The sequence below is a fragment of the Primulina eburnea genome, chromosome 3, assembly GCF_022965805.1.
Source record: "Primulina eburnea isolate SZY01 chromosome 3, ASM2296580v1, whole genome shotgun sequence".
NCBI classification, from domain to species: Eukaryota; Viridiplantae; Streptophyta; class Magnoliopsida; order Lamiales; family Gesneriaceae; genus Primulina; species Primulina eburnea.
This window is the reverse complement of record NC_133103.1, coordinates 8,738,849-8,766,107: the sequence shown is the minus strand read 5'-3', so window position 1 is coordinate 8,766,107 and position 27,259 is coordinate 8,738,849. Positions and strand designations below refer to the sequence as shown.

Sequence of the window (27,259 nt, the reverse complement as noted above, 5' to 3'; positions counted from 1 at the left end):
TTATTAACACACACCCACATTCATTTAATTTCAACTTTCATTATTTATGGGTCCCACTATCCACTTACTCACTTATTTTTTATTTTTAATTATTTCAATATCTTTCTAATATTTTTAAAATTTTACAACAACTATTACTAAAAATAAGTACTATTATTATTTTACAAATAACTTCATTCCAATATTCATTAAAATATTATTAAGAAACGAAAAAAAATTGGAATCTTTTTTTTTTGAAATATTATTCAACACAATCTCTTTAAAAATACCACAAAATACAATGAAAACGAATTACGATAATTGAAAAGAGAATTACATCAATAAAAAATTACATATTCCATTTCTCTCTAATCTGGTCACACAGATGTTCATGAACTATAAGCTGCTCCGGCGTCATTTGTGATGTGTCTTTCGAAAGGATTTCGTATTCCTTAAGCAAATATTTGCTCTTTTTAGCTTCAGATTTATTCAAAGCCGCTTTTGCTTTCATCTCCTCTATTGCAAGTTCTTTTTGTTTCCATTCAGATTCGTTCTTCTTTATGTCTGTATACTGCGCGAAACTTTCGAACATACTGTCGTATCTTGTTGTCAAATCCTCCATCGATGATTTTGCTTTGTTTTTACCTTTTCTTTTTGCGGCTTTTTGACCAATTGGGCGAATCTCTTCTTCATTTATATCTAAATCAATACTCGCATCTTTGTTCGATGAGGTGTTGCTAGCCCCCGACTCTGAGATTCTCGCTTTCTTTGTACCAACCAAGTGCTCATCGGACTGTGGAGTGAACAGTGGACGTGTTTTCATGATTCTCCACACATGCTCCAGATTAAATGCAACTCCATTATTTTCATCACGGTATTTTTCATATGCAAACCGCAATATGTCTTCGTCACTATGGCCGCTTCGGTAAGTATTGTAAACACTATTATAATTTGCGTTGAAGCGATTTACCTTTTTTTGGACGGTATTGTGCCAATGAGATCGAATCACGTTTAAAGCTCTCCGAGATGAACCAGCGGGACGATTGTTATTGTAGTAGTACGCAACACGTCTCCAGAAATCATTCCCCTTCTGATCATTGCCGATGACTGGGTCATCACTCATTGTGACATACGATCTCGCTAGTAGCTCGTCTTCCTCCTTTTTCCATATTATTAGCTTCTTCGTACCCTCAACATCTACATCAGCATTTTGCACATTTTCGAGATCAACTCGTGTTTCACGGTCGGAGAACTGAGTCTCTGGGACAAACGTAGGAGTTGGCGGCTCGTTCTCGATTGGCATATTGGTGGATTGTGGATTATGTAATCCATAAAAATAAGGCGGCATGAAATCTGGGTTGCCTATACTTTGCCAATATTCAGGTGTAGGCGGTGGATACGGAGCTCGGGAGGTGTAATTTGGATGATTCGAAGGATTTTCATAACCTTGGAAATTTGAAACAAACGGCCAATTTGGATATTGTGGTGGAGAAACAAATCGAGGTCGATTTTGTGAGTTTTGACTATTGTCACCCATTTGGCTTAAAAATATGACAAGATAAATGTTGTGGGATGAATTTGTAGAAATTGGTTAGTATATATAGTGAATAAATTTTAGTAGATAGTATATGTAGTATTTAATTTCGAATATAGCCGTTGGTGCATTATTCTGCCGTTTGAAAATAGCCGTTGGTGATAATTCGCGACGGTTTTTGAAAAACCGTCGCAAATAGCGACGTTTTTAAAAATCCGTCGCTTTTTGCGACGGATTTTTAAAAACCGTCGCCGATTGCATTTTTTTTAAGAAATTCGAAAGATGCGACGCTTTTGAATTTGCGACGGTTTTTGAAAAACCGTCGCAAATTTCAAAGAGCTCTTTTTAGTCGTGCCCATCTTGTTCAACCTCTCTCTTCTCAATTCGGCCAAATTCTAGTGGCTCGTCTTCTTCCGAAGATTGGCTTCCATATCCAACATGCTCCATGGTTGAGATCGACTCTGGTTCCCCAGGTGTATATTCTTCAGGGATGTCTTCCCTCTTGGAAATCGGTTCTAGGTCTCCTGAAGAGCTCTCTTTAGTAAAAACAAATTAAAAAAATATATAACAAGCTGCCGGATTAGTAAAGCCGATCGTAACTCCGACAATCGCCGCCGAGCTCCACCGCGTGGCCACTTCCGACACGAATGCCTGCTCCGTCATCTCGATTGTCGGTAAACCACGAGGTAAGCTGCTTTATTTGCATATTCTTGCTTCAGATACGGTGCTGTAAATTTTTGCTAAAACTTCCGGTGCTGTACTTTTCACTTCTGCATTAACTTTGTTTTCGTCATGTCATTTTGTAGGTGAAGAATCGGGTAAAATGGACAAACGAGAAAAGCATAGAATTTTGATGGTGTCTGATTTTTTCTATCCAAACTTTGGTGGCGTAGAGAATCACATTTATTACATATCTCAATGCTTGATAAAACTTGGCCACAAGGTTAGTGAACTCGTTTAATTTCCAAATTCGTTTTTTTCCTGGTTTTGATGGTGGTGATTAGAAGTTCTGAAGGGGGACTAGCTGTACTACTCATAAAATGAAAATGGGTCCTATATCATGATGTTCATGTGCAGTTTTATTTTTACTAAAAAGATCTTTCGCCCCCCTATAATCTTAGCATTCCTGGCTAAAATTGCCTGCGGTTGGAAGTTTTGCCCGCTTTCATCTCCAGATTAGTTGCAGAAATATTATAAACAGTACGAATGTTTAGGCTTTTATTGTTTGGCAGGTGGTTGTTATGACTCATGCTTACAAAAATCGTTCAGGAGTGAGGTATATGACTGGTGGGTTAAAAGTTTATTATGTGCCGTGGAGACCATTTCTCATGCAGAATACGTTGCCTACATTTTATGGGACTTTGCCGATTGTGAGAACAGTTTTGATAAGAGAAAAAATATCTCTGGTGCATGGACATCAAGCCTTTTCAACTCTATGTCATGAAGCTCTAATGCACGCACGTACAATGGGGTACAAAGTTGTGTTTACTGATCATTCTTTGTATGGTTTCGCTGACGTGGGAAGTATTCACATGAACAAGGTTTTACAGTTTACCCTAGCAGATGTAAGCCAAGCTATATGTGTTTCTCATACAAGCAAGGAAAATACAGTTTTGAGGTCTGGATTGCCACCTGAAAAGGTTTTTGTTATTCCTAATGCTGTGGATACAGCTGTGTTCAAGCCTGCTCCAAAGCGACTCGGCAGTCATGAAATAGTTATTGTCGTGATCAGTCGATTGGTTTACAGGAAAGGGGCGGATCTACTGGTTGAAGTCATCCCTGAAGTGTGCCATTTGCATCCCAACGTATGGTTTCCCGTTTAGCCTATCATGCCTTTAAAAAAAAGCAGTTTTGCTCTTCAGAACAGTGTTGCGTGAAAAGGCCAAGGTTATGGCTGTTGAAGGAAATTATGTTAGGCCTTCATGAAAAAAAGTGGCTAACGATCTTCATCTATATGTCTCTCATTTCTCTTTTTCTGGTAATCTGGACAAAACGGAAGTTTATTCTCCTTGATACACGTGAACCTATCAATTGCCCATGCATGGGATGACTCACCTTTCATTTGTTTATGGACCAACACTTGCAAAACATATGCCTTTGTGTTTCAAGAGTATCGACAGCAATGTTATATGTATGCTGTTGAATATTTTGGTGCTGCCCACTTAAAGTTGGTAATTTGATGCAATAAACAACAATGCTAGTTCAATTTTGGTGAAGTCTTGACCATGTTCACGATATAGTCTAGCATTAATGCCAAACATCTGTGCATCCAACTAACCCTGGTTATTATTATGTAAAAAAAACTTCACCATGATGTTTGACCAATGCCGAAAGACTCCTCTTTTTTGTAGTTGTGAAACTTCATGTTAAACTGCCCCCCACTTCGTTTATATTTTACACAATCTTGAACTACTTAGTTGGGATAGTGAGTATATGTCTGCATATGCTCTGTCATGCTGTTCACATCCTTTGTTAATTTTCTGAAGGTTCGGTTTATTGTCGGTGGAGATGGACCTAAAAGAGTGCGATTGGAAGAAATGAGAGAAAAACACTCTCTTCAAGATAGAGTTGATATGTTGGGTGCTGTCCCACATTCTAAAGTACAGTCAGTTTTAATAACTGGTCATATATTCTTAAATAGGTATCTTATCCTTTTAAATTGTTAGTTTGACGGAATTGATTGAATATTTTAGATTATTATTTCATCTGTTTTCGACTTTAGTTTAGACTTGAGTGATGGGCATGTGCTTCAACTGTAACGACTTTGAATATTTGATGTGTTCCTTGTCTATCTATTAACGGTACAAATTTTTTATACCTGATGATTTGTTTAATTAAATAATTAATTATTGAGAACTAATTATATTTTGATTTTTGACAGTTCCTTAACCGAAGCATTTTGTATAGCCATATTGGAAGCTGCTAGTTGTGGATTATTGACTGTCAGTACACGAGTTGGAGGCGTCCCCGAGGCACGATCGTCAGATTTTTTTACTTTTGTTGGAAAGTTTGATGACATCATGCTAATAAAGTGGGAATGATACATTCAGTCATCCAGGATTATAATATTTTCAGGATGTAATTTATTTCAGGTTTCTGAAAAGTTTTCCTTGTGTCATAGGTTCTTCCAGGTGATATGGTGGTTCTCGCAGAGCCGGATCCAAGCGACATGGTACTGGCAATTACAAAAGCAATAAACTTACTTCCCCAAATCGATCCACAATCCATGCACAATCGTGTGAGTTCTGTGAAGCTAAAAAGGAATATATTGATATTCTATGGCAATGATACTAACATTTATATTTTGTTTCTCTATTATCTCAAATTAAAATGTAGTTGCTTTTATATAAAATTAGGGGATCCAAATATAAACAATTCTTAAACTCATTACTGCATGTAGTGTGAGATATTGGCATGGTGAAACATGTACTTGTATGACCTTTTTATTTAAAGATGTAGGATTGAGTGCTTGATCAAATGCCCTTATGTAATCTTCAAGTTCATCATCTGCATTCTAACCTAAGTTGTCAAATACTGAGGCTTATTATATTATTCTAGTATATATATGCGCTGTTAAATGCTGAGGCCGACTTTATTTTGTGGACTGAGTACAAAATGTAGTTTTCTGTCCAAGATACGTCAACAAAACGATAAAAGAAACCTTATTAATTTTGTTTAGTTATTCCTCTGCAGATGAAAAAACTATATAGTTGGCATGATGTTGCCAGAAGGACAGTGATTGTTTATGACTGTGCTTTGAGATGTTCCAATCAGGACCTCTTGGAACGGTTGCCCAGGTATGGTCACCAAGTTGATTTTTTATGCAGCCTACCATATTTATAAAGAAATACACTTGTGTTTTCCCACACACACTGTTTCACTCTTCTGAATGTGGTTGATGAACGACCCCACCCCCCTTCTTTTGTTGATTTCATGAGGGCCAGTTGTTCATGTGAGATAAAACAACATATCCTATTTGATTTTTGCTTCTCTGAAGGTGCTAATTTCCGTTGGCATAAATCAGTGTCCAAAGTTTGTGAAATTGTGATGATTCTCATTGACACTTGCTATTCTCATGGCTATGTTTAAGGTTTTTGGTGGTTGATATTTGCTCATCACAGGATTAGTGCCATTTTAAACGACAAAATATTGAAATATCATGTTGTATTTTCTTTTTAATTTTAAGTTTTCTCTCTCCAAATTAAGTTTTTGTTGAAGTGACGAGACTTTGAATTACAGTACTTATTGAGAAAGCATCATAACCTTTCTTTTATATTTTTAGGTACCTTTCTTGTGGTTCTTGGGCAGGAAAGCTTTTTTGTTTGCTGATGATATTGGATTATTTGTTTTGGCTTCTGTTGAAGCTGTGGCAGGTATAATATGCAATCTCTTTCTGTGGTGTATCTTCAGTGTTTCCACTATTATTCGATTTATTTGTTTTTGTGACATTGACTGTCAATATCTCCATAGCCTGATATGGACATAGAGGTTGCACCCGATGTTCATCTAACCAGTTCCCAACATGGAGAAGGGACGTGGGATTCTATTGAAGATGGGAGTTCGAAGTAATATACAGATCCATTGGTTCACTACACGATGATGGCTGACTCTTTATCTGCACTTTTTGTTGCGAATATTTTACTGTTTTTGGGATTAATTCACAATTGTATCAAGCCTCGGCGCTCACCATGTATTATCATGTCAGATGTTATGACAGAAGTTAGAAGTACTGCTGAAGATTTGTCTGGTTTGTTGTAAATTGGTGAATTATGTTTGGTGGTTACTCAGGTTAACCTCGTCTTCAATAGAGTAATGTTGTATCCATGTACGCCAAAGACTTGATAGTATTTGAGCGCTTTTCGGTTTGCTGTTTTAAGTCTATGCTTGTCTAGATAAAATCATAGTATCTTAGTTTATAGCCATTGTATTATGCTAGCTCTAGTTTACGGGGTCCAAAACATAGTGGCCGTTGCAGACTATGCACACAGAAAACTGGGCCTCCAGACTAAATAATGTCACTACTTATTCAGCTAATGTCTTCACTACTCTAATATGTCAAATATGTTCCTAACCATGATCCTGAACCCCAAGGATGCATCTACATAACTTTTTCTTACTTCTAGTGCATACATGTACTGCTACTTTTTATGCAAGCTTCAAGAAAAAGACAAGAATCTCATCACCGACTCTCAAGCCCTGATGTACAGCCCGTAGAGGCTCTTAACAAAAGTTTCGGCAGGACTTCCATGACAAAAAGAACTAAAAGGCTATACTCAGCTGAAACTTCCACAGTAAGCCCTATGGAATACTCTGGTGCTCAAAATGAGGCTCTGGAACTCCCTCAAGAATATATATGATGTTAGAAGAGAAGTTGTATAATTCAGAACTAATAACAAGTGCCTTAGTTATAAATCAGATTTTTGCTCCAACATCCGGCTGCACATAATTTAACATTAAGCTGATGATAGTATCTTGATGTTTTCCCTCAATCATTATATTCACCTTAATCTTGCTATAATCTAATATTAACTACATTATCAATATTGAGCTGCTGATAGCCTTTTCACTCTATATTACTTATCCATACATTGGTTCTCAATAAGTCCACCAATTTTAGAACATAGTATTGATCGGTGGGAAATAGCCCGTCAATCCTAAACAGTAAACACCAGTCCATGTTTGCTAGAGATTCGAAATGAGATTGTACTATATTATCAATACGAAGCCAAAAACGTAATGGAGGCTATCCTGATATGTGATGGCAACAATGCAACATCACGAGTTCAACGGTGATTGTTGTACAATGCTACAGTGCCATGTGGGAATGCTTAAAATGTTTTAAACAGTTATTTCTTCATCGGCTTTAGTCAATCAAATTTGTAATATACATATAAAAGTTGTTTATAGAGCTCCTTGTGCCTAGAAAGTGAGAAGCTGTGAAGTTAAAGAATTTTCCTTCTCCTTTGCAGATAGGAATGTCGAGTGCAACTGAAACACTTTGTGGGCAAGCTCAAGGAGCTAAACAATACCACGTGATGGGCATTTTGTTGCAAAGGTCATGGCTAGTCGATCTCATTACACTTACAATCCTACTCCCTTTCTTCATATTTGGAACTCCATATTCAATCTCCTAGGTGAGCAACCAGACACCGCTAAATCTGCAGGATACATCTCCATTTGGTTCATTCCTTTCAACTATAGCATCATGTTTGCAACGACCATCCAAATGTATCTGCAAGCACAACAGGAAAACATGGTCATTGCTTGGCTCTCGGTTACACAATTTGTGATCCATGTTGGTATTTTATCGTGGCTTTTTATGTATGTTCTGGAATATGGGATCAATGGGGGCAATGGGTGCACTATGCATTTCTTCGTGTTTTTTAGTTTTGGGAGAATTTGTGTACATTTTGTGTGGATTGTGTCAAGATACATGGAAGGAGTTCAGTGTTGCAGCATTGAGAGATGTGTAACCTGTTGTGAAGATCCGGATGCTTGATCTGGTAAAGCGAAACTCTATTTACCTTCGTCTATTCGTGTGATGTTGTTTGATTGACACATTTGATTGTTGTGAATAAAATGCTTCAATTTTGTGCATTGGAAGAACTATATAACTAAAGATATTCATTATAGATGCTAAAATCTTATTCATGTTATTATTCCAGTATTATGCTTCATGTGACAAAATCTGTCATATTTTGTCACCAACTTATTTTCTTATGCAAATTGTCTGATCATAGCTTGGAGTTGTGGTACTATGCCACCTAATCTTGTTGGCTGGATATATGAAAAATGCAAAGGTCGCCATATCCGCCTTCTCTATTTGGTAACTAATCCTTCACCCCAACACAAGCTTGCTTTACGACTTTCGGTCTTGATTTCGAGTCTTATCGTTGCATACTTGTCAAGAAAATAACCGAGATCACTAACTCATGAGAAGAAAAATTTCAGCCTTAATATTATTGGTTGGGAATTCATGATTTGTCTTGGAATGATGGGTGACTCGATGTACGTGAGTTATTTATTTTGATAAACAAATCCGTGCTACTTAAAGGCATCTTGATAGGTATCGGTTCTTTCTTTTTCCCGACAGTACGTGTTGCGAACGAACTAGGAAATGGAGATGCTAAAGCCATTAGATTTTCAATAGAAGTGGTGATGATCACCTCATTTCTTATAGGGATGTTCTTTTGGATCCTTTGCTTATAGGAGCAGGTTTGCAAACAAAGGTTGCACTAATCGATCTCATTTGCTTCTATTTTTGATTGGCTTGCATATGTGCTTCATTTTCAAGTCAAGGTAATAATAACAAATTTTCCATGTTTTTCCGAAGTACCAATTTTGTGTTTGTGTATGCATATACACATTTAGTACTTGTGCCATTTCATAAGTGATGGAGAGTAGTTGTCCATAAATTTAAAAACACCAAAATTAATTTCTATAAAAAGCTCTGAATCCATAAAGCAATAATAATATGTGCAGAGAGAAGGAAGAGTTCTTTGACTCGGTGTTTCCATAAACCATAATAAGCCTAGCTAGGTCCAAAAGCAACATATTTCCAGTTACAGACGTCTTGACTATAGTTAAGCACTACAAATTCTACATGTAGTTTACATTTGTCAAAAGTACCACATTTCCTAGTTAAAAGCATCCCGGTCTTGACAACACATTGGGAACTAAAGGATATCGAAAGAAACATTATACTTCCTATGCCATTAATGACTTCTATAAATGTACAAAAATGACAAGAGGGTGGGGTTCTTACCTTAACATTAGCCTACTCACTGCTTGTGTACAGGTGGGGTCGTTGGCTGATGGCTATGAGCATAGAACCCGACGGCCGATGGCCTGAAGTATCCACCATTTGCAGGTGGCTGCTGCTGTGACGGTGCCTGCTGGTTCTGCAGCTGTGGATGTGCTTGCTGTGGTGGAGGGCCTGGCCTGGTATATGCAGTCGCGGAGTTTGAAGACAATGGTGCAGGAAGTATGTTGCTGGCACCATAGTTATATGGCAGCCCCATCATTGTAGATTGCATTAATGGATTCCCTGATACATTGGCAGGAGGTGCGAGCGGTGGTGGAGCTGGGGGTGGTGGAAGGAACGGAGCTTGTAATGGGTTCAACTGGGACACAGACTGAACGCCTAACGACTGAACAGATGGTATATTAGTTGATGCTTGATGCGTAGAAGGAAAATAGGCTGAATTATTTCCCTCCAGGTTGGTCACACCTGAAAAAGGAAAGGGTATATCCAACTTGGGCCTTTTCAAACCGCTGCTTTTTGACGCTGCCTCTTCCGCAACGAAAGAGGACAGAACAGATGTAAACATCAAGGCAGAAGATGAGGAAGCGGTAAGTTTTGCAGCAACTGCAGCTGCCGTCAACTTCTGTGACTCCTCTTTGTCGATGGAGTTCACAAAAGAAGTTAAAGGATTGGAAGGTGGAGGAGCCGGAAGATTGTTTTTTGTCAGGGATGGAGAAAATATGGGTTGGTTCACAGTTGGTGCCGAGGGTGGTGATGTGAGCTGCAGCTTTATATTGGCAGCTTTCTCAATCTGGCCCCGAGCAGCCTGCATGTTGGATAAAGTGTTAATCTCTTGTATCTATCACATCATGACATCATGGACCAATACATAAAAACCAAAGTAATGAAACTAGATAGTTCATAATTTATTATGTAATATCATGCTTGAAGTCTACAGTTCTGGGAAACAGTGATCAGCTTCAAAATCTTGAAGCAATTTGCTTTCATGAAACTAAATGCCAAAACAAATTAAACTAGAGGGTGGTGTACATATACAGTATATTAAAAATTAAATGCATAACCTGCAAAAAGCTTGATGGCTTAATGACCAAGGAGTGACGTACAAATCAATTATGAATAAAAAGAGACAGCAAATCAGGTAAATCAAATTGGCGGACTCTTGTAGCATATACTCTATATAAAGCAAAAGCATCATTGTGATATCTTCGGGTACAAACTGATGACGTTAGGAATCATAGATAGCATTCTAGTATACCATTCTATATCTTGAGGTTGAGAAAAATGAATTATAAAGGCTCCAATGCAACACATGACAACATAGAAGCTAACACCCTACTAGCCCCTAAAAGAACTCTCGAGTTTGGGGAAGATGATTAGTAATGCTGAGGAACAAAATGGTCCAAGACGCTATACCAGTTTTTGTCCTTGACGCCACCCATACAAAGACCGAAAACAACATGTGCCACAAATACTTGACGCCACCCATACAAAGACCGAAAACAACATGTGCCACAAATAGGGCCCAATCACACCCCCCCCCCCCCCACCCACCACCAAAACAAATTTCACTATTTTTAAACCTATTTTGCCCTTTCTCCCCCAATATTCTCTTCGATTTCTTTCCTCAACCAACAAGACCAGAATACATGTTTCACTCTATTTCTACTTCTAGGAATAATGATATTATTTGATGGCATTATCGTTCGGGACATCCAAATTTTAATTATTTGAAACAGTTGTTACCATAGCTCTTTATTAATAAAGATATTTCTTCATTTCAATGTGAATCTTGTGCATTGGCTAAACATCATATATCTGTATTCCCATCTCAGCCCTACAAAGTGTCTGCACCATTCACTCCCATTCATAGTGACGTTTGGGGTCCATCTCGCATAGTCACTGTGCCTGGGAAACGTTGGTTCATCACGTTTATTAATGATCACACTCGTATGACATGGACAATTCTTTTAAGAGATAAAACTGAGGTTGTACATATTTTTTACCATTTTGGTAAGATGATTCAGACTCAATTCCATGATGTGATAAAAATATTTTGAAGTGATAATGGGAAAGAATTTTTTAATCATGTATTAGGAAACTTCTTTGCTGAAAAATGGATTGTGCATCAAAGTTCGTGTCCTCTTACCCTTTAACAAAATAGTGTAGCTTAACGAAAAAATAGACACCTCCTTGATGTTTCCCGGGCCATTAGTTTCTCAACTAAAGTTCTCAGGCATCTTTAGGGTGAAGCCATTCTTACAATTACCTATTTGATTAACCGTTTACCATCATGACAAATATTCCCTTAAAAATTTTGGGACTACTGTATTTGTTCATAATCATGCTCCCAACCATAGCAAACTGGATCCCAGGACTCATAAGTGCATATTCGTTGGGTATCCTGCTAACCAAAGGGGATATAAATGTTTTGATCTCATGTCGAAGTGTTTTTTTGTCTCGATGGATTTTACCATTTTTACAATGACACTCATCTTCAGGGAGAGACATCGTGTGATGAAGATGAATGTATTAGTAATTCAGACCTAACATTTGAATTTGAAATTAATGACAATTCAGTTGCACCATCTGATACAATAGAAGGGAGTGGAAAATTCCTCAAGGGTCTGGTATATACTAGGAAAGGTCGTGCAAAGGAAAGAGGGGATAAAGTTTTTCCACAAAGCCATGAACCAGATCCAGGGCCAAATCACGAAACGCACAACGAGACCTCATCTGACCCTGATCAAGGCATGCCCAAGTCAACATCCTCTAATTCCATCGACATTCCTATTGCTCTGAGAATAGATATTCGATCATGTACCAAGCACATGTCCAACTTTGTGTCCTATAAAAACTTGTCACCCCATTTTTAGTCTTTATCTCTCAAATAGATTTTGTTAGTACCCCAAATAACGTACAGGATGCCCTAGTGATACCTGAATGGAATGGACCTATTTTTGCATATATGAAAGCTCTGGAGAAGAACTCTAGTTGAGAGAGTCGACCTACCCAATGGAAATTGTTGTGGTGTGTAAGTGGGTGTTCACTACAAAATACTTTGATGGTTCTTTGGAAAGACATAAAGTTCATCTGGTTGCCAAAGGTTTCCCTCAGACATATGGAGTTAACTACCATGAGACATTTTCTCCAGTGACGAAGCTAAATACCATTCGAGTTTTATTATTTGTTGATGTCAATCTTGATTAGACTTTGAATCAGGCTTTTTTCTTAAAATAAATATAAAAAGAAAAAATATATATATAATATAGCAAATATATCTATAACAATCCGGTATAATCTGTACCGGATTCGATTCTATGAATCCGTGTCAGATTATACCGGATTCAACAATTTTTTAATTAAATTTTAAATATAATTTTTTATTTTAAAAATAAAAGGAATCTTTTGAATCCGGTGCAGCATGAATATGTGGCAGTCTATCCCGGATTCACCTTTTGTGCGTGCTATAAATTGCGGAACTTAATTTGAAATAATTCACATTGCTCTTTTGTAGAAGCAGTGTTGGAGAGCTTAATTCGTTGCATTGATGAAGCAGCGTTGGTTTTTTGTTGCTCTAATTTACGTGCATGCAAGCAATTATATATTTTTCTTATTATTAAAACAATTTTATTTTAAAATATTTGTTTTGTTTTTTTAATATAGTGATATGTAATTCAGAACTACGGAGAAAATTGTTTTAGCATTTCTTTAAGCAACAAGCATCTTCTAAATTTTCACGGTTTCAACATTTCTTTTTCTTTTTTAGTTTGTTTTTCTAATATATGTGTAAGGTACTTATTATATTTTTTAATATTGAAATTATTTTGTTTTTGTAATATTTCTTATAACATTTTTTATTTATTTCAGGTTTAATATTGTTCGTTGATTTTATCACAAATTTCATATAAATTTTCAAAAGTTAATTTCAGTAATTAATTTTTCGTGATTGTATTATTTGTAATTATTGTATAACAATAGTAATTGTTATATAAATAATAGTTGCATGAATTAATATAATTATAATGTTGTTGGCTTGCATTATACTAATAATTATAATTTTGTAAATATTATATATTTAATAATTATCATGATATAACAATAATATAGTAATAATAATAAGACAACTAATAATAAACAGAAGTTTGTGATTTTTAAAATGTTTTTCAATATTATTATTTAAACATAATTATATTATTTAAATATTCAAAATTGTATTTAACATGACAGATGAGTTAATATTAGCGTAATTAATACATATGAAAAATTAAAATATTTAATCAATTTTGTAAAAAAATCTATAAAAAAGACAACTAATAATAAATACCTTACACGTATATTAGAAATACAAACTAAGAAAAAAAAATGTTGAAATCGTGAGAATTTAGAAGATGTTTGTTGCTTAAGAAATGCTAAAACAATTTTCTCTGTAGTTCTGAATTACATATCACAATATTAAAAAAACCAAACAAATATTTTAAAATAAAATTATTTTAATAATAAGAAAAATATATAATTGCTTGCATGCACGGAAATTAGAACAACAAAAAACCAATTTTGCTTCCTCAATGCAACGAATTAAGATCTCTAACGCTGCTTCTTCAAAAGAGCAACGTGAATTATTTTAAATTAAGTTCCGCAATTTATAACACGCACAAAAGGTGAATCTGAGACGGACTGCCACATATTTATGCTGCACCGGATTCAAAAGATTCTTTTTATTTTTTAAATAAAAACTATATTTAAAATTTAATTTAAAAAATTGTTGAATCAAGTAAAATCTGAATATGACACGGATTCTTCCATGTCAGATTATACCGGATTCTTATAGATATATAAATGTTACCAAATTGCTATATTGATATATATATATATATATATATATATATATTATATATATTATTTTAAGAAAAAACCTTTTGAATCAACTAGATGTAAAAAATACCTTCTTAAATGGTGACTTGGAAGAAGAAATCTAAATGAAACCTCCCTTGGATTCACTGATCAATTTGGATCGCAAGTGTGCAGGTTGAAAAAATCTCACTATGGATTCAAGCAATCTCCTAGAGCATGGTTTGAGAGGTTTACTAAGTTTGTTAAAGGCCAAGGAAACAGTCAGGGTCAATCTAACCACACTTCATTCACAAGAAAGTCCTCCATTCACAAGATCTCAGTACTGATTGTTTATGTCGACGACATAATATGAACAAAAGTTCATAGTGATGAAGATGAACCGGTTGAGGAAAAGTCTGGCCACATCAAAGATTCGGGCCACTTGAAATATTTTCTTGGAATGGAGGTGGCAAAGTCTAAGAAAAGATTTTTGGTGTCTCAACAAAAGTATGCACTAAACCTTCTTAAAGAAATAGGGATGAGTGGATGCAAACCCACAGACACTCCAATAGAGGCGAGTGGGAAATTAGGAGAAATTAATGATGGAGTCTCGGTCGATAAAGAAAGGTACCAAAGACTAGTTGGAAAATTGATCTACATGTCACACATACGACCGGACATTATCTTCGCTGTAAGTATGATTAGTCAGTTTATGCACTCACCATATGAGGAACACTTGGAAGCAGTGTATCGTATTCTTAATATTCTTGACAAAGGATTGTTCTTTGAGAAGAGCGAAAAAAGTAGATTGAAGCATATACGGATACAGACCGGACATGTTCAATTACAGATAGAAGATCAACATCGGGATATTGCACTTTCTTATGGGGGAATCTAGTAACTTGGATGAGCAAGAAACAAAGCTTTGTTGTAAGAAGTGGTGCATGGGCTGAATTCAGATCTATGGCTCAAGGTGTATGCGAGGATCTTTGGCGAAAAAGAATTCTGGATGATTTGAAAATAACAATAAAACTTTCAATGAAGTTATACTATGACAATAAGGCTGCTATCAACAATGTTCATAATCCCGTTCTACATGAAATAACCAAGCATATTGCATTCGACAAGTGTTTCATAAAAGAGAAGCTTGAAGGAGTGATTTGCACTCCATTTGTTCCAACCACGTTACAAGTTACAGATGTCTCGACCAAGGGGATCTCAAGACAAGTCTTTGAAGACCAAATCAGCAAGTTGGGCATGATTCATATTTCCGCACCAACTTAAGAGAGAGTGTTATAAATTTGATTTATTTTAAATAAGATATTAAATAGGATTTTTGGTTTAATTAAATTTTATAAGATATGATTTTTTTTAATTTTTTTTGCGATTATTTTTTCAATATTTCTCACCTATTTTGAGACTTTGTATTACAATTTGATTAAGAAAAATTAGGGTTTCTCTTATTCTAGAAGTACTTTAGATTGTTCCAATATTTATTTAGCTTAGACTTTTTACTTTCATCTCAGTTTCCTTGTACGAATATTAACTCTCTTTTTTTTTGTGCATATACACCCTAGTTATATCGTGCGGACAAAAATACAAATAATTATTTAATTCTCATATATTTTTTCAACATTAGATGGGTATCCTATATATGGTTTAGCATTTTGGAAACCAGATTATGTGGAAACATTCATAGATTACTATTAATGGTAAAGACCAGTGTTTTGTGACTGTCCACGCCAGAGCAAACAAAAAATCGTGTGTGACTGTGTAGAGAGGGAGAGTGATGGAGATTGACCCTACTTGTAACTCGCTCTGAATCAGCTCCAGCTTTGACTCCTGCAAAGTTATGATGTGTCAGGACCTGAAAATGTGGAGTCAAAATTGCATACCATGCATTTTCACTCTCACTAGATCAGTTTGGAATCTATATGAGGATTGGGAATTTCCCAAGTTGTAACGATAGTCATACGATCAAATAACACATCCAGGCATTATTAGTTCATTGTAAAATTATTTTGGAAAGATTTTAGTTTATTGTTTAACTCATTCTATCCTATTAGACATCTCTAAATTTAAATACTTACGATCTTAAAAAATTTAAGATTTTCCATATCCACGCATAAAATTAATAGGTGTTGATTAACATCGAACACTAGGACACATAAATATGCACAATAAAACAACATAAACTGATTTTTCCCAAAGCAAAAGAATACTTGATCCTGAAGAGCTCCTCTAAGCAGGGAAACCAAAGCAACTCTGATCGTTTCACATTTTTCAAGCTGGCTAACGCATTGGTGAAGCATGTTCTCCTGTTTCTCTATGTTATCCATAACAACAGAACCATGAACATCTCCTGAAGACAAAATTAAAGTAATTCAGAAAGTTTATAAACTAACTGCAGCTAGCATCTATAGAGTTGGATAATATTCACACCATTCATACATCATTATAGAATAAGAAAAAAGAATCTATAACACTCCTAACAGGTTAATAGCATGCTTGATAGTTGATGCACTCATAGAGCAACCACGATAGAAAACCACAACCAAGGCATTATCATTACCAACAGCAAGTAAATTTAGAGGACACTAACTCTGGTCGAACCTTGAGAAGAAGCATTCGCAACATCGATCTCAATTTCTTGTACACCAGAAATAGCACTTTGGCTTTTGTTTAAGGCAGCTTCTTCATTGGCAACCTCATCATGTACCAAATGAAATGAGGTTAAGATTTTCTCCGGCATGCCACCAACAGCCAATTTCTGGAATCAAAAAATAAGGGGAATATCTTGAGAATAAAGTTAACAAAAAATGCCAATTAAAATCCAAAACAATACATATCCTATGCTTTGATAGGATCTGTACTTACAATTCTCAAAGAGTGGGCATCTCTCTTCACAACTTTGATAGGATTCGAATTCTTGCCACTGGTGATTATAGAAGGATCCTTTCCGGTGTTGGGAGGAGGATTCTTTCCTAGCAATTCATTTTTGAGATTCTGACCCCTAGATCCAAATACTTTTCTTTCTTCCCAAATGTCAACCTGACAAAGAATGCTAGTAATTAAGAAGGTGAGAACAAATAAAAGAGCAATGATAATAGGAAAAAAATGCAGTATCCATATAGCCTACAGAAATTTGGCCCTTGTAGCAAACCAATCAAGTGGTGTAATGGTGGGAGCAATATAAAGCTGCACCAAAGAGAGGAATCAAAATATCGTACCAGGAGATAGAGATAACTGGGTCAGAATTGTGGTCTCAAAGCAGCAAAGAAATACCAGAAGTTCTGATGTTTGACAAATAATGTGGCAAACCGGTGCCACCCAGAAAAAGTTTATCAAAGTGCCTCCCAGAAAAAGTTTATCAAACATAAACTGAACAATATTTTCAAATTAAATGCAACTTTGCGAGATAATTTGATGCAAATTATACCACTAATTCGCAGGACAAAGCTCACTAGATAAAATAGATACCCTCCCATCCTCAGAATGCCCATAGCAAACAATATACAATTTTTTTGTCATCTATCATGCCTGTAATTTAGTAAATTTTAAGAACATAATTAGAGTCCAAAAACATGTACAAGAAGTTGAACAAAGAAGCAAACAAATTATATCCATGAGAATCCAAAGACAAGTCTCACTCCTCTAGTATTTACCGAGAGAATGTAAGACAAGAATACACCCCTTCAGAGAAATAAAGAAGGGAGGAACAGTTTAAAACATTGACATGACAGGTTGGTTATTCACGCTCTGGTAGGAGGTTATGCAATTACTTTTCATGCTTAGATAGAAGAAAGGAAAAGGTTCAGTAGGAAGAAAAAAAACTAGATAAAATACCAGCCGAGTGGCAGCTTTTCTGCAATTTTCATCACCGCTGTCAAAAACAACCCTGAGAGCTGATGGCAGGATCTTCCAAAATTCATTCACAAATTCACTGCCCTTACGCCTGCTATTTTGCAGGATGTCGTTGGCCAAGTACAAGAAAGATACCCGTTGATCCTGTTGTGCAGATTGAAATAACCTATCCCATGTTTCAACAACTTGCTTGGCCTTTTTCCGGTGAGATATGCACCACCGAGACAAAGCTGATTGGATTTTAAAGAAACTGCATCATACTCTGAATTTTTAAAATGATCATATGCCACAAAATATCTTCAGATTCACATTCAACTTTCACATAATAATAGCGAAAATATCTCACAAGCATAACCGAGTAAATTGTTTTTTATTTTACACCATCATAGATCTGCCAATCCATAGAAGGAGTGCATTCCCCAAAAATCATCCAGAATTATGTAGATTATACAAGAAAACTTAGGTTGCATTTAGATTGATAGAATTCAAATCCATGGATTTCAACATAATCAAATGTACTTTTTAGTTTTAGAAAAGTAAGATCATAAACTTCAAATTCACCTATTCCCCTTTAAATTTTCCCCTCATTTTCCATTGATAAAAACTGATAATGAAACATTAGACACACACCCCCTATCTACATTCTCCATCTATCTCCAAACCCTTTCTTTTGTAACACAAAATCAAGAAATCTCAAGTCGACGATATCATACGCCTTTTCCAAATCAAGTTTAAGCACCCAACCCTTTTTCTTCTTCCTTGCGGTATTCCTCAACCACTTCATTGGCAACGAGGCAACAATCCAAAAACTGTCTTCCTTTGATAAAAGCACACTGGTTCTCGGCGATTGTACCGCTCAAAACTTTCTTCATTCTGTTTGTCAAAACTTTGGCTAATAACTTATACAAACTCGTTGTCAAGCTTATTGGCCGAAAGTCGCTGACCTTAATTGTGTCTTGTTTCTTAGGAATAAGGCAAATATATGTTTCGTTCGTAATGCCATTAACTACTCCTCCTTCAAAAAATTCAGCGAACACCTTCATTAAATCCCCCTTAATCGTATCCCAATTCTTTTGGAAAAAGGCCAATGTGAACCCGTCCGGCCCTGGAGCTTTGGATCCATCACTCCCAAACACCGTTTTTTTATCTCTTCCTCCGAAAAAGGAATCTCCAACTCCTCCACTTCAAGCGTATCCAAAGGGCACCATTCCAACCCATCAAATCCCCCCCATCCCCTTCCAATTTTCTATAGAGTTTCGTAAAGTAGACAATGTTTTCTTCAATCTGTCCCTCTTCCATAACCATTGACCCATCCTCCAACTCCACTTTATCTATAGTCGATCTACTCCTTCTGTTGTTCAACAAGGAGTGGAAGAATTTTGAATTTTGATCTCCTTCCCTCAACCATCTCACTTACGCTTTCTGACTCTCCAATTGGAATCTCTTAAACGCCAAATTTTCAAGTTCACATCTTGCGGCCCTTCTTTCATAATGTAAATTTTCAGACCAGCCTCCCTCAGCTTCTAACTCATCCAAGTGATTTATCCTGCAAGTCAACTCCGCGTATGTGACACCCACATCTCCGAAAACCTCTTTATTCCAACTTGAAATCCCGACTTTCAGCTTTTGTAGTTTTTTCATAAATTTATACCCTTCCCAACCTTGAGTGACCCCATCATTCCACCATGTCTGGACCAAAGTTTTAAAATTATGATGTGACAACCAAACGTTCTCGAATCTAAACGGAGCAGGTGCACATTTCAACTTAGTGGTATCAAACATCACCAGGCAATGATCCAATGTAATCCTGGGAAGCACAGTTTGTCTTAAATGTGGGAAAATGTCCCTCCAGCCATTGGAGATGAGATATCTAATCTAATCGGTAACAAATCGGATCAGCCCTAAAATTTGACCACGTGTACTTTGCATTCAATAGAGGAGGGTCATGAAGTCCCAATTCTCTTACCAAACTGTCAAAACGTAACATACTCGTAGTGTTTGAGAGACTGTAAATCTTTTCTCCCGTATTCCTGACCACATTAAAATCACCTCCCAGACACCATTTTTCCCCACAAATAGAGCTCAATCCTGCTAATTAATCCCAGAATCTTTCCCTCTCTCTAGGCTTGACCGGTCCGTAAATAACAGAGAACCACCACTTGATGTTGTCATTAAATCTAATTTCAATCGACACCGATTAGTCCCCTATCAAATTACTACTGACCACCACCCTCTCGGATCCACATCACTAGTATACCCCCCCATCGCCCAGCCGAAGGTAGACAGACCCAATCCACAAATCTAGACTTCCACATACTAGTCACCAACAGCTTGTCAATCTGCTCTTTCTTTGTTTCCAAAAGCACCACTAAATCCAGATTTTCCTTACGTATGACCGTTCAAACTAGCTCTCTTCTTTTTGTCGCTCTTCCTTCCTTGATATTCCAAGAGAAAATTTTCATAACAAAAATTCTTGACCCTTCGAGGACGAACTTCTCTCGTAATTAATTCCACACTTTAACCTATGCAGTTCTCTCTTCAACGGACCCGTCGATATCTTCATCTCAACCCCACATTTTCCATATGCACAATCTCCCCGGATTTTCTTTGCAACATACTCATTCATCTCCTCATCTAGCCCTTTGGAAATTTCTCTCCCGGAACCCGACAAGACAACTACTCTCTCACCCCCTCCTCCTAATAGACCACTAGACAAACCCCAATATAGAGAATGATGACGGTAACATGGAATGAAGCTTGAAAGAATGGTTTAGGAATGAAGAATAAAAGCTGGCTAGTACATGTCCCACAGTAGATTTCGCATTTTCAGGTGGACTTAGCTCGCTGTGTGACAGATTCCTCTTTGGTGATGAGAACATCTCCTTCATTATTGTTGTCTTTTCTACACATTCCATGAACTCCTCTGACCGCAAAGTACCCTGACTATTAGTATTTGTAGAATCAAAATCATTTTCCAGCAAATCATCTTGTGAGTGTCTGAGTCGTCAAACTCCACTGTTATTTTGTCCTCTGAATCATGAATCCCAAAATTCTTGATGTCGTCGCTGGTGTCGAGAACTGAACCTGTCTTCTCATCATCACTGTAACCCGCTTCTATCCAAACACTTCCTCTTTTATGTTTTCTGCAGTAGACATTCCCATACGTAGGCACTATTTGATTACTGGTTGCATTTCCCCTTCCTGTTTTGTTCCCCCTCATCATCTCTGTTAGTCATAGAGTGAATTGGCGATCGTCTGAATTTTGATGCTTCTTTTGGGACTACTTTCCTCAATATATTGTATATTTTTCCCCCATTTGGTTGTGTCGATGTCTCCTTATGACCTGTTGAACGATTCTGTTGTTCCTTCGAAAGTGTTGAAACCTGCGCATCTTCCATCCTCTCCCCGTTGTCCCCATATGCATCTCGTATCCTCCTGGCTTATGTGCTCATTGATTGATCGCGTATAACCCCCGATTCTCCGTTTCCTTTGATAGGACATCTTATGGACTCCGCAACTCTTATCTGTTCCTTTTGAAGATTTGTGTTGCCCCATCCCGCCAAAGTCCTCTTACCATTCACCACAACTTGTGCATAAGTTTGCCGTTGATACTGCCCATATGCTATTGGATCGAAAGATTCCACCTTAATGCTTATCTCTATATTCCCCCCTTCCAACGGAATATGCATCCAACTCTGAATAAACCCTTCTTCGATGCCTTTAACCTTAATCTTAGCTGCTTCCAGATTACGAAAGAATTTTGTATCATCGTTGATGTCCAGCAAGCCCCCGCAATGTTCCCCGATGATTTTGAATGTATCCTGCGACCATAGGTTCCATGGTATCCCATAAATTTGAATCCAGCTGTTGCAACATTTGTCTACTCCGTATTAATATCCGGTTTCCACTCCTCAAAATCCAAAGTCACCTCATTATCGAAGAATCCTCTTTTCAGCTTAATATAGTATGCCAAGTCATCCGAATTCGATGGCCACCATACTGCCTTGTTGGCTTGAAACGGAAATAACTCAACTGATTTATTAGTAGATTTCCCTAGAACGGTTTGAATAAGCTCCCAAGAGATGTTCACCCTACCTTTGGTAACAACAATTGCTTCATGCCACTTCATCTTCTTTCTTTTCTTACCACTAACCTCCATAGCTGTCAGCTCCCTTTGTTTAAGCTCCCTCTCTATTGTTCTATCATCCTGTTTAACAATTTTTATTCTCAGCGGGTATAAGCCACGATGTAGAATAGATTGATGATTCTTCCTCTGATAACTCCATGATAGTAGCTTCCCCAATGTAAACGTGATATTCTTCCATCCCCCTGAGTTTATATCCGCTGAGCACGATTGTATTTTGCTTTCTGCCCCTTGTACTGAATTTGGACACCTCGATGAATCTTCCACGTTTATTGTCAAATTTCTGCAAGGTAAAGACCGCATTCCTTCCCCTGTATCGATGGAAATCTGAGTCTGAAAGAGGGTTATTGACGAAGTCATTGAATCTTAGGCTTATCCAACTGCGCGTCATCTTGATCAAAGTTCATCATGTAGCTCGACTTCCTGGTTCTTTCTTCCCACCAAATCGAACAGCCCCCATTTCCCAGCCGCAACGTGAAAACTTGCACACTATTATATTCAGTCTTTTAAAAAAAAAAACTGTTTCAAATTCCATAAACCAAAAATGACAATTACTTTTTATACAGCTTATGAAATAATACTACAGAAACATGTGACTCAAGATAAGAAGGGATTGTAAGATTCAATCCTTCCATCGGTTATGGCATATACTGTTCAAAACCCAAGATAGATAGACACATATATACACAAATAAAATAGACCCCTCACAAACCCACCTTTAAACCCCCTCCCGACACGTCAAATTCCATCCAACAAAGGTAAATGGATTAAAATAGGAGTAGAAAAATGGGTAAATATTCCCTGAAGAAGAAGAAGAAATGTGTACATGCATGGAATGAAAGATTTTCTACATCACTCAAGCCACAAGAAAAATAGCATGCATGATGATACAACCATCTGCAGAAAATTAATGTCCAATATGACGTGACACTACAACTTCCAAATTAAAAAGTATATGAATGGCTACTGCCTCATAAAGAAAGGATACATTCTATGCTTTGTTGAGAACTATTTAGTTTAGACAGCTTCTCTGACAATGACTTCTCATCGAAAATATCATCAGCCATCCTTCTGTTTGCTGAATTTACTTATCCCTACAAATGCCTGCAATAGTACATATGAATTTAAATCACATAGGAAAAGAAAAATAAAGAGGAATGATTCAGGAGTGAGGATAGGAGGAAGATTAAAGCTTTTTTCCTGATGAAATAGTTAGTGGTAGAAGACGAAAATGTACTACTGAGAGTTAGAAGTAATAAACAATTAAACTTTAAAGCAAGATATAGTTCAACATAGAAAAATAATCATTTACAGAAAATCAGAGCGTAAAAATAGTATCTGAGAAGTTTATTAACCTGGGAACCAATTTCAATTTTGTCAAACTATACAATGTATATTCTATAGGAATAGTAACTTCATAATTTTCATCTCATGGATTTTCGTTTGGTAAGTAGAACCAACACATAAGAGCATTTGAAAATCCATGTATATCCAGACAATTTATATTGCCATTTAAAGCAATGGATTAATCACCTCCTAAGCTTCCCTGCAACGGGTCATATTTCCAGTGTACTAACCAGCTGAATTCAATTGGACAACCTAGACTGCAAGTTGAAATGGCTGTATCTTTTACATCACCAATGAGTTTGATGTCCCATGGCAAGGAAAGAAGTTCATGTCATAAGAATACCATGAAATAGAGGTGGATAGGTGATCGACAAGATTCCAGTTAGGTGTGGATGGTGGATGCCGGATGGTTCGGCATGACAAGTTTGTGGGATGCCAGTAGATCGCTCAGAAATGCATAGGAAAAATAATGGTAGGAAAAATAGGCAACCTTCAGTTGCCTTCCATGGCCAGAATAGTAGATACATATATGATCAAAGTCACAGCCGAATATCAAGTGCCCAACAACCTTACCAGTAGCCAAAAACAGTAGTCAGTATTTCAGGTCAGGCTAAGGCAGACATATCCGATCACGGTTCCCAGGAACAGTAGAACTGAAACCGGAACCATCTCTTAAAAACGGGAATTGAAACCATTTTTCGGTTCAGTACTGGAAATGGAATATAAATTAAATTTAAACCCTTATTTTATTTTTTAAAAATAAAAACTAGATATTAAAATTATTTTGTAATATAGTTGTTGAACAATTAGTTCAATCGTTTCAAACCATAACAGGAACCGCTAAAAACTGGACCTAGAACCGTCAAAAACCGGAACCATATCCAAGCAGTTCGGCTTCGATTTCACCTTTCATTGAAACCAGAACCATCAGTTTTGGAATCGTGGTCAGGCCAGATAGATCCCACTATATGACCAGCCAATCAATCTTTTTCATAGCAACCTGGTTTAAATCAAATCCAAACTAACCCTCCCATTTTCCACCTCAACTCACGCCTCAAATCTTAAATATATTTCATGAGAAGTGTACTAGTGCACCACATTTGGACTCTCTAACTAGTTTTCAATGGAAATTGTCCAAAAAGTGTCAATAATCTTGTTCTATCACCAAGGCACTAGAGTTACAAATGGTAAAAATCACAAAAAGAAAATCAATAACTATTAAATATAGATTGATGCACATGATGGGGATATAAATGATAATAAAAACTATAGAAGGCCTTTTTTGTTGTATAGATTCTGCATTTAGATTTGATTGTGCTCACTATTTATTGACACGAACCACATCAAAGATCTAGGAGTTAGCCAACGACAGATTACGACACCTATTCAATTTGCAACCTCCAAGATAAGATCGGAGAGTTATTCTAGGAAAAGAAGAGAATAATTAAGAAAAAAAGAACTATAAAGTCAGACTAATCAGAAATCTAGGAACTATAAAGTCAGACTAATCAGAAATCTAGGAAAACACGCGATCTAAATTGCTTATCCGAAATCCAAATTAGAGAATCAATCATTGGAAATCATAAAAAAAATGAAAAATGTAACCTATTTTGCCTTGTTGTTGATAAAAAGGACCAAGTTATGGCTAAAATAAAACTCCTAGCACTTGACTACTTTTTTGGATCTATTTGAACTCATCTACACAACACTCCGTCAATGAAAAAACATATTTCATGACAGGATAGCAAATTAATGAAATAAAGAGAAAAAAATTTACCACTATTTGGGATACAATTTTGGGATATTAGTATAGCGTGAGTGAGGAAGAGGCTTGCTTGAGATGAAGGTTTCTGCACAGGTTAATTGGGGTGGAGGCAATAAAGTGAGGAAGGATAACCCTAGTTTAGATTCATTTCTCCAAATATATCCCACATCTTAAAAAATAAAATCAAACACCACTATCTCATTTTCATTATTTCAGTCAAAATACTTTTCCAATTCATTTTAAAAAAATATCAGTCATTAGTTTTCAATTATGGTAACAATTTATTTTCTCGAAATATTCGCCAGAACTTCACAAAAAAATCCTAAAACAACACCAAGAGAGCCCAAAGTCTTCAAGAAAGTAAAATCAAAACTTCGCTAGCACGTTTTATTAGAATATAAATATATACAAGTATAAAAAATAAAAAATACAAAAAGCATATCTACAAGTTCACATCGTATCAGCTACCGTGTACAAATATCGGTTTTCTCAACAAGACGGTGAACATATTACCACCATTAAATATGTTCTCATTTGAAACATCCTCAAAAATATGCACTCTCTGTCACGGCTAAGGCGTAACTTTCAAAAATAAAAGAAAGAAATCCACAAGCAAGTGAATATGGATTAAGACAAACGACCGCCGAGCATCCCTATAGTAAAATAATTAATGGGAAATAACACTAAATAACCTAAAACTCCATCACAGTCGTGTATTTTTAAAGTTAATATTAATATATTTTGCATAAATCGTGATTCATAAATCTAAAGCAAAAATTATTAGAGTTTGATTAAATCTACTAGAAATCGAACGGGAAAATACAACGATGACTAATTAAGCTTTTCTAACACTCCAAGACAAAGATAAAATTTGATTAGATTATTCATGGTAATAACTAAAAGTCAACTAAATAAGACAAGATAACAAATGTCGAAATCTTAAGGCATTCAACTTGACTTGAAATTTCACTTTACATGAATTATCACTTGAGAACAAAAATTTTCTCTAATTTGCATGGATTCTCAATCCTACCAAAACCGGCTAACAAATTATGGGCTTCATAAATATACACTAATTTTCAGGCATTCCACATGCTAGTGTTCATAAGATACATTTACTGATGTCACAAGTTCATGTATGTACAGTCAACATATAGTTCTAAGAACCTGTTTACCTCGAGTTCCCTCTTTAACGACCAACCCAATTACCCAAAGAAGTCAGTTGAGAAAAAAAAACATTTAAAAAACAAATCTTGAGGCCAAAAAGAACAAAAAATTACTAGTTCATATCAACCTATGGGACCGAGCCCGAAGTCTTTGAAACCAAAACTCCAAAAGTTAAAATAACGAGGCTATTCCTTTTGCGTGCGCATAACAAATCCATAAGACCACCGAAAAATCTAAGACAGGCCATCCAAAGGCTGCCCCGACAGACCCCCAGGCCCCAGCCCCTCTCCCTCCGCCGCTGTCTCCGCAAAACAATACTGCGAGATATTTAAATAAAAATGTAAATTTCACGCAAGTTAGGAAACGATGGAATACCTGATTGTTGAAGCACTTCCATTATAGCACATTTTCCCAAAGAAAAATAAATCTGAAATAAAAACGAAAGCAAAACAAAATTAATTGTGAAGTTAACGTAGGATTACGAACGGATTCGTATATATTCGCGATATGGATTGCGTACAGGGCTTTTGGGATTACAGAAATTGGAAAAACCCTTGAGAATAAGAGCGGAGCTGGGGTCGAACGAAAGAGCTGGTGAAGGTCAAAATAAGAAATAAATTAAAATTGACGGGCAAACGAACAAGAGAAATTATCGTTCTCTTTATTATTATTTTTTAAAAAAGAGAATATATATTTATTATTCTTTTTTTACACACATTTACATTTATTATTCTAATAAAATACTTTTTTATTTTTTGAACAAAGAGAGAAGTATTCTTTATTACATTATGAGAAAATAGATGAGAAAAATATATAATTATCAGGGAAAAAATTTGAGACGATACGAATATTCTAACTAGATCA

General features: G+C 36.3%; 2 protein-coding genes and 1 pseudogene across 9 annotated transcripts; 2 read left to right on the top strand and 1 right to left on the bottom strand.

The window, feature by feature from the left end:
* The first annotated feature begins 1,868 nt into the window (after positions 1–1,868).
* LOC140826042 (phosphatidylinositol N-acetylglucosaminyltransferase subunit A-like) lies at positions 1,869–6,213 on the top strand. 4 transcript variants are annotated; one of them, XM_073188144.1, is made up of 10 exons: positions 1,869–2,199; positions 2,320–2,456; positions 2,746–2,800; positions 2,894–3,318; positions 4,000–4,154; positions 4,395–4,485; positions 4,635–4,751; positions 5,207–5,310; positions 5,796–5,886; positions 5,984–6,213. In XM_073188144.1, the coding sequence occupies exons 2-10, from the start codon at positions 2,337–2,339 to the stop codon at positions 6,080–6,082; spliced, it is 1,257 nt and encodes a 418-aa protein (XP_073044245.1). In that variant the 5' UTR covers positions 1,869–2,199; positions 2,320–2,336; the 3' UTR covers positions 6,083–6,213. The 4 variants fall into 4 exon arrangements, with proteins under 4 accessions (XP_073044245.1, XP_073044243.1, XP_073044244.1 ...); XM_073188142.1 differs by having other exon boundaries at positions 1,869–2,187; positions 2,746–3,318; XM_073188143.1 differs by having other exon boundaries at positions 2,326–2,456; positions 2,746–3,318.
* LOC140828327 (protein DETOXIFICATION 24-like) lies at positions 6,113–8,055 on the top strand (annotated as a pseudogene).
* A 913-nt stretch (positions 8,056–8,968) lies between these two features.
* LOC140826040 (uncharacterized) lies at positions 8,969–27,048 on the bottom strand. 5 transcript variants are annotated; one of them, XM_073188135.1, is made up of 9 exons: positions 26,916–27,048; positions 26,771–26,822; positions 23,105–23,220; positions 17,955–18,202; positions 16,986–17,159; positions 16,722–16,878; positions 16,331–16,470; positions 15,915–15,950; positions 8,969–10,083 (listed from the first exon to the last, which is right to left on the bottom strand). In XM_073188135.1, the coding sequence occupies exons 3-9, from the start codon at positions 23,181–23,183 to the stop codon at positions 9,295–9,297; spliced, it is 1,623 nt and encodes a 540-aa protein (XP_073044236.1). In that variant the 5' UTR covers positions 23,184–23,220; positions 26,771–26,822; positions 26,916–27,048; the 3' UTR covers positions 8,969–9,294. The 5 variants fall into 5 exon arrangements, with proteins under 5 accessions (XP_073044236.1, XP_073044238.1, XP_073044237.1 ...); XM_073188137.1 differs by lacking the exons at positions 26,771–26,822; positions 26,916–27,048 and adding exons at positions 23,650–23,720; positions 23,755–24,924; XM_073188136.1 differs by having other exon boundaries at positions 26,771–27,026.
* Between the last annotated feature and the right edge of the window lie 211 nt (positions 27,049–27,259).